Source organism: Phaseolus vulgaris, chromosome 9 (genome assembly GCF_000499845.2).
Source record: "Phaseolus vulgaris cultivar G19833 chromosome 9, P. vulgaris v2.0, whole genome shotgun sequence".
In the NCBI taxonomy this organism is placed as follows: domain Eukaryota; kingdom Viridiplantae; phylum Streptophyta; class Magnoliopsida; order Fabales; family Fabaceae; genus Phaseolus; species Phaseolus vulgaris.
The window spans coordinates 21,506,927-21,514,718 of record NC_023751.2 but is presented as its reverse complement, the minus strand read 5'-3'; the positions used below and the strand labels follow the sequence as shown (position 1 = coordinate 21,514,718).

Sequence of the window (7,792 nt, the reverse complement as noted above, 5' to 3'; positions counted from 1 at the left end):
CCTACTGTTTCGTGTTACTTTCACAGTCCCACGACACATATTGTCATAACTCCTAAGTGGGACCTATTTAAGAAAAGAATGGGTCAGATGCCATTCAAGCATGTGGTCCTCTCAGAACTTGAAGTGTCGTTGTAGCAACATTATTCTCTGAGAGAACATTTTTTATTGCACCCATAATGGCGAATGACACTGACAGATATATTGTTTGCAAGCATAAAATATCAAATTCATTTTGTTTCAATGATGCCAAAAAATACTCCTGATATTTGCTGAGGATTCACCATCCACACCACTTTCATCATTTTTGCTTACTGAAAACTGGAGATATCTTTCCTTTGAGGTATATAGAATATGAAGATATTTGCAATTCTTACTGCAACAATTCCTCTCGATCTTGTTTTTATGTATATCATAGTTATCGTATGTTAGTTCCTCCTGATAGTTTAGTCATAATTTAAAACTTCTCGAGTAAGCATAGGAGAGAAAATTTATTATATTATTAATAAAAAGCAATCATGTTTGAATTGGATAAGAACATGATGAGTAGAGGAGCTAAGATGAGCATGAGCATGGTATAATAAGTTGGTTTGAATAATTTATTAAAATAGGTCGAGTAAGAATAAAAATTGTGTTTAGATAGAACTGAAGTATTTTGAAATTATTATAATTTTAAGCAATTAAAATTAATATTTTATTAAAATATGTACTAGTTAAAATTTCCACAAAATAATTATATTTAAAGATTAAAATTAATTTTATTTATATAACTTAACATCTATATATATACTATTATTTTTGTAAATTCAATTCTTTTGAAATTGTATAGAAAAGTCCTTGACTCAACGTGCAACCGGAACATGTTTAAAAATCTCAGTTTGTTTGAAATATAAACTATGTTTAATTATCCGATTCCGCAATAATATGTTTGAGTTCTAAGAGCAAAATTTATAAATATGATGAAAATAAATCTTATTCTGCATTTGCGTTTTCGTTATTTGTTTGAGTGACATAAAGAAGTTAACAATAATTGTGTTAATGGTAATATCCCAAGTCAACAAATTGTCATATGCCTTACTATTGTCTACTGTATGGCAAAACATGGAAGTGAAAAAGTAAACAACTTTTTATGGACTCGATGTTAAAAATTGTAAAAGTAAGCAATTCTTTAAAATTGTCCTTCATCACATTTACACTTAAGGAAAAAGAGTATAATACTAAAACTTATAACAAAAATGGGTACTATTAAGTTAATGGATGGGCAACAAGGAAAATTAGTTTTAGCTAATAGGCAGTAATTTAACTGGTATTTGTTAGACTATTTAATAACTCATAATTTTTAATTTTCAAGCTTTGAGTTGATAAACTATTGATTTTAGATCAAAGATATTATTATGTAATTACAATTTTAGATCTTTTAAAATAATTAATTTTGTATTAAAAAGTTTAGTATTTTTATTTATTTTTTAAAATTGTATAGGCTTTTTCGTTTTAGAAAAATTAATTTATTTAAATGGGTTAATATAATGAGTATTAGTCAAATTTAGTTTTTATAAACATAAATTTAATATTTTTTTATTTCTCGATTAAATCACTGTTACGTTAATTTCTTTTGTGTAATTTTCATAATCCATAATTTTGATATGGCATTGTGTAATGTATATTTTTACAGCTGTATTGTTTAAATTAAAAAATTCATATACACAATGTGTTTGCGCAAATAATTTAATAATATACATAATGAATTAAATGAAATTATATTTCAATTGGTTTTTCGATATTTCATTTATCTTTCTTTAATAACGTTATAATAACGCTACCCTACAAATCAGACCAGTCCCATTGCTGGCACTCTAGAAAAGATTCTGAACAAGATTCAATTTTGTCTTCTTCTTTCTTTCTTGCTGACATTAGGGTTCCTTCCCTAATCCTTGCCACTACCCATTTTCACCATGGCTGCATCTGGAGTTTCTTCCTTCCCGTCTCTGAGTCCTAATGCCCTCTCAACCATGCCTGGTTCATTTCAACTCAATGGTCATAACTATCTTGAATGGGCACGACTAGTTGAAGTCACTCTCGAAGGGTTTGAAGTGTTGAGTCATATTAAAGGTAATGCTCCACCAAAAACTGATCCATATTTCCAAATATGGGAAGTTGAAGACGCCCTTATTATCTCCTGGCTATTGTTATCCATGACTCCAAAAATTGGCTTCAACTGCAGGTTCTTCTCTACTGCACGAGAAATTTGGGAGAACCTTGCTGAAACATATTCTGTGAAGAAGGATCACATTGTACGTTATGAGATCGAAAGCAAGCTCTTCAAGACTAAACAAGGAAGCCTCTCCGTGACAGAGTACTACAAGAGCTTGAATGTGTTGTGGGATGAGTTGGACAGGTTAGAAAATTTGAAGATGAATTGCAGTGCTGACCGTGCTGCATTCGCTGAATTCATTGAGCAAGAGAGACTCTTTAGGTTTTTGTGGGGCTTGAATTCTCAGTACGACCGTGTTAAGGTTCAGATTTTGAGCAAGGAAAAACTTCCTCCAATAATAGAGGTGTTTTACATAGTGAGAGATGAAGAAACTAGCAGACTGAAAGATGATTCTTATAATTAGTCTCAGAATTTCAACAAAAACAAATCACCAGACAATAGCCATCAGACGCTAGCACCAGACAATGACTAACATCTTCTGCTTCAACCGTTTGTCATTTACGTTTTTGCTTGGCATAGTTTTTTGGTTTTCTGATTTTCTGTTTTATCAGTCTGTTGATAGATGGTTTCTGTTTTTCTGCTTTATAAACCTGCTTTCTCAGGGTTTTTTTTTGGTTGTAAGTTTGTAATATCTTCTTTATGCGAAATTAGTTTCTTTTCTGTCTTTCTCTTATGTTCTTTTTTTTTCGCGTTTCCTCATCGTTTTACTTGTGTCTGGCTTATGTTTTCTGTTCTTATGGGTAGCATCCAGCACCTTGCTTGCCATCATGAAGATTCAATGCCTAGGAAGAAGATGAAGTATCTCATGTGTTTCTAAGAATTGGGAATCAAACTTCCTATTACGAATGGTTTTTACTTTTCTAACAAATGGCCATTTTCCTTAAAAGAATGTTGCAGTTTCGGTAATATTTATGAACACAGGATATTTTCCTTTCACCTTTATGCTCGTGCTGCTTTTGTGCTTCTTCTTTTTTAATTTATTAGCTAGCGCTTTTTATTATTAGTGCCTATATGGAGTAATTAATTTAGGCCACTGCATGTTTTGCCTATTTATACAAATAAATTTTGTTAGCTTTTGTTAATTATACTCCAGTACTGCACAATGTTTAAATTTTATCTAATGTTTCAGATTAAAGACACACAGATTTAAATGTTTTCTTGAATTTGTCAATGAGTGATTTCTACCTTAAGGATATTTAAATTTACTAAAATATTGGTAACTTAGCTGATGAATAAAAGCAGTATTCCTTCTTCTTTTTTTCCTTTTCTCGTATTAAACATACTATTCTCTGTTATATCCATTGTTTCTGCCATAAGCCAACACCTTATATGTATGGTAGAGTTATTATAGGTTAAATTATAATTTTATTTTATAATACATGAATTATGTATTTTCTTATAATACAATAATAAATCAAAATTGATTAAGATTACAGTATTGTTTAAATAAATTCTAATGTCACAATATAAGTTCAAATACATTATAAGTAAACTAAAAAAATACCTCAATATAGGGTTTTTCACATAGAACTATTGTATGAGTTTAAGGAGTGTTTCACTGTTTTGTGGAAACCAAGGACTGATAGCGCTTGAAGAGTGGATAGAATACCAATACATAATTTATGCAGAAAATTTAAAAGAAATATTTTGAAACCCACAAGCATAGATAAATGGATGGTACAGGAAACACACGAATCAGACAAATAAGAAACAAAATGCCAAATGCGAATAAAATCACAAAGAAAAGGTCTATTCACATAACATCATATTCAACCCATTACAGCCATTAGCAACAAGATAAGACCTATATCATCCTCTACATAATATTCTCATTGCCTAGTTACATAGATGACATGCCACCGGCTTTATTTAACACACAAGAGCAGAAGAACTCTGGAAACCACAACTCTGGCTATAAACTTTATAGTCACTCCCTTGTGCTCTCTTTAATCCACTCTAAATATTTAAGATTGCCCCCAGTGATGGGCAAGGAAATAACCTCTGGCACACTGAAAAAGGACGAGGTAAGAAGCATGTGAATACACACTATTGTTTTCCATAATTACACCCAGTTCATTTACATGGATTAATGCCCAAGTTCTTGAACTTAGCACATATATGGTCTAAGAATTCCTTTCACCAAACTTTCGTTTAGGATCAAATACTAAAATGCAACTCAAACTTCACAGTTTATGAAGCAAAATTAAATTTTATGGCCAAATTATTTACTAGATCTATTGTCCTTACTCGTATTCATGATTTGCTTTGACATGCTCCGTCAGTGCATCCAGAAGGGACTGCCTAGTCTTGATTATAAGAAGCTCCTCGGAATCAGTTTGGATCTGTCAATTTACAACATAAAGCTAGCAAAATCAGGCTACAACAGTAGTTTCAAATAAAACAATGCATGCTAGAATATAAGAACTTACAATGTTATGATGAAAATGTTTTTAAACACTGGCAATTTGGATTTGTCAAAACAATGAAGAGCGTTTAAGTGTAACGGTGTTGGATGTGCTTTTGACTCTTATTTTATACATGTTGGGCACTCTTCATTAATGCTATGTTTGGTTGGGAGGAATGAAAGTGACGAGGGAAGCGAGAAGTTTAAAACTGAATTTTGTTTCTAGAATCACCTTTTCCTTTTTTTCCTACTTTCTCTTCAACAAGATAGAAGAAAGAAAATTATTTTCTGTGTTTTCTTTCCTCTCTATTTTCTTCCCCGCCCAACAGAACAAACCATAAGTGTCTAATAAAAAAGCTTGCCAACTCTCTCACACTTGAACTGACACCTCCATACAACTCAAACACTTGAGTCAACGCCTTAAAATGAATGCAGACATATTAACATTAATATTAGCTTTCTCCCAACCCCCCTTTCTCTCTGTGTGTATGCAGCCGCAGTATCCTATATTTTACACATTAGCCAAAGTGAAGAACTCACGTCTGCGTCAAAGTGCATGCTTTAAAGATTGCAAGGCAAACCTAGAAATTAAGTTACAACAATACATTCAATAAATTTTCTTAAACAAGTTCAGGTGAGCTTTAATGCATGCTAGAAAATAAGAACTTCTAATGCAAGGATGAAAACATTTAAAACAAGTTTCTGTTACTATTAGTAATTTAGTATTCAAACACCCATTCAAAAAAAAAGATTAGTACTCAAACAGCATTCATTGTCAATGGAGATATTGCAGCTATACCTTTCCCTCCCACTGGTACACTGATTCAATACCTGCAGAAGGCATAATTCATTCAGCTTTTAAAAGTCGGACGAGGCATGCAACTTACATAAAAGCTAAGCAATTAAAAGAAAGAAATAAAAAGTACCAAGAAGGTAAAATCAATCAAACTTCTCTTATAAGTAAAAATCAATTGATGTATCCCAACCAATAAGAAATTAAATGAGGAGAATTCTAAAAATGTTGACATGTATTACTGCAATTTTAACTTATGAGATAAGTTTGATTCATTTTACCTCGTAAATTCAATTTATTTTCTTCTTCAATAAGCATTGAGAAGTGTATCCAAGTTGACTCATAATCAACTTGGTTAGGAAGCGAATTGACTCGAGAGTCAAGACCATATCAAAACTGGCCTTTTCCACCCTACCAGAACAATGCCACTGGTGGACATGGTCACACACACCATAAGTGAAACAAGTATATAAGCTAAAAGTGAAGAAAAATGTCAAGTGGTGGAATTCATTCAAGTCTTGGTTACCTACATGTAACATGTGGCATGACAAAGAATGCAAAAAGAAGTTCTGGCCACGCGTGAAGGTAAATATATATAGAATTGTGCTTCCCAAAGGGTGTAACTAAAAATATTAAAAATATTTTCAACCAGAGAAACTAAATTCGATTAATAGAATCACGTTCAATTTAAGTGATCAAGTGAACATAAAGCCTAAAAAAAGAGGGACGTCTACATTGGTATATGCAAACAAAGTAACCCATAATACAAGCAAATTTTTTTATTCTGGAGTTTGCTATTTCATTGAAAACAAAAATCTAACTCAAGACGGTACACAGCCCAATACATTCTTAGTAGTTAACTGTTATGCAATGGCAAGCACATTTGTTGTTCGTTCTCGTTGTCCAAAATAAAGTATTTATCAAATCAATTCAAATCCAGGGACAAAATCACAAAAAATAACATAATTAGAAAAAGTACTCTGTTACAACAATTAATATCTAGAAGTACCAAACCCCTCCCAGATATTACTAATTTTAAACCATTAGATACACAAAGTTGCAGTGTGTTGTGAGTGATTATAACAGATCTCAAGTGGGAAATTCTCACCCGGTACCCTGTTCACACAAGCTGCAAGCTTCTCTGTGACAATGCTTTCAGCCAACTTCTTACCTGCACAACCACCAACGCACGTGAAAATAAAAGAGACAAGTTAAAAAACTTAAATAACCGAACATGTTCCAAGCCAAGCCTAGTACCTGCTTCTTTGTTGGGAACAGTGACATAGACAACAATGCTGGGGACAGTGGTGCTATTTGCTTCCATTCTGACGGTGGAGTGGCTGCGGATACCCAATTTCGATCTGAAACAGAGGCAATTGAATTGAACTCAATGGAGAGAGAAAGGAAGAGAAAGTGGACGATGTTACGAAGACGGAACAGCGAATACCGCAAGAGAGACAGAACGCACCCCGTTTTGAGGGCAGAGGAATACGAGGGGGTGTAGAGATTAGAGAATCCCAAACTGAGCATGCAAAAGGCTCCGACGAGGGGCAAACGACGTCGTAGCGTGAAGGAGGAGAAAAGGGACGATGGTGTTGTTGGTGTACAGGTGGAAGAGGAGCAGAGTGTGGGAGCCATTTTGGGAAGTGGGGATTGAATCGCTATTATATGCTGCTGCGCATCTCTATCAACCTCCCTCCTGCTCCCTTGCTTGATGCGCACTTGCTTACCTTCGCAAGCTCAGTATCTAGCTCTTCTTCTGACACCTGTCTCAAATCTTTCCATCATAGCTAATTCGCACCAAAATATATTCTTTACGTAAAACCCCAAATTTTATAGCCAGGTAACACATAAGCCCAAAGAAAAAAAAGTCACTAGGCCCAAAGATTCTGCCCATCTCTTAAGACAATTGCTTTTTGCACCCACTTATTTTAGAGCTGCATGTAATTAACTTTTGAAATTCCAAATTTGCCCCTTATTAGGGAAATAAAAATCTAAAATTAAAAAATAAATTCTAAACAAGGAAATCCAAAATAGATTTTTGTGTCATGAAAATGAAATTTTGGAATGGATTTAAAAAATCAAAGTCCAATTCCAAATAGAAAAAATACATTCTAGAAAAGAAATGCTAAGAAATAAAATCTATAAATATATATGCAAGAAATGGAATTGGCAAATTCTTCTCGCACCTCTATATCTTTCCTCTAACATGTCCATTTAATTTTTTAATTCCAACAACATCTTTACGAGTATGATGAAAACATGGTGTCTTATTTTTCATTTTAAAGTAGTGATGGTTATTTGTGATGATTGTTTGTGGTGACTGGTGATGTTTAAAGTATTTTTTGTGGTGTACAATAGAAAGTAACAAAACCTAAAAAAAAAA

General features: G+C 33.0%; 1 protein-coding gene across 2 annotated transcripts; it reads right to left on the bottom strand.

Moving 5' to 3' along the window:
* Positions 1 to 3,913: 3,913 nt before the first annotated feature.
* Positions 3,914 to 7,213, bottom strand: LOC137820187 (protein CutA 1, chloroplastic). 2 transcript variants are annotated; one of them, XM_068624103.1, is made up of 6 exons: positions 6,854 to 7,213; positions 6,664 to 6,767; positions 6,515 to 6,577; positions 5,413 to 5,444; positions 4,457 to 4,551; positions 3,914 to 4,218 (listed from the first exon to the last, which is right to left on the bottom strand). In XM_068624103.1, the coding sequence occupies exons 1-6, from the start codon at positions 7,042 to 7,044 to the stop codon at positions 4,137 to 4,139; spliced, it is 567 nt and encodes a 188-aa protein (XP_068480204.1). In that variant the 5' UTR covers positions 7,045 to 7,213; the 3' UTR covers positions 3,914 to 4,136. The 2 variants fall into 2 exon arrangements, with proteins under 2 accessions (XP_068480204.1, XP_068480205.1); XM_068624104.1 differs by having other exon boundaries at positions 6,875 to 7,211.
* Positions 7,214 to 7,792: the final 579 nt, after the last annotated feature.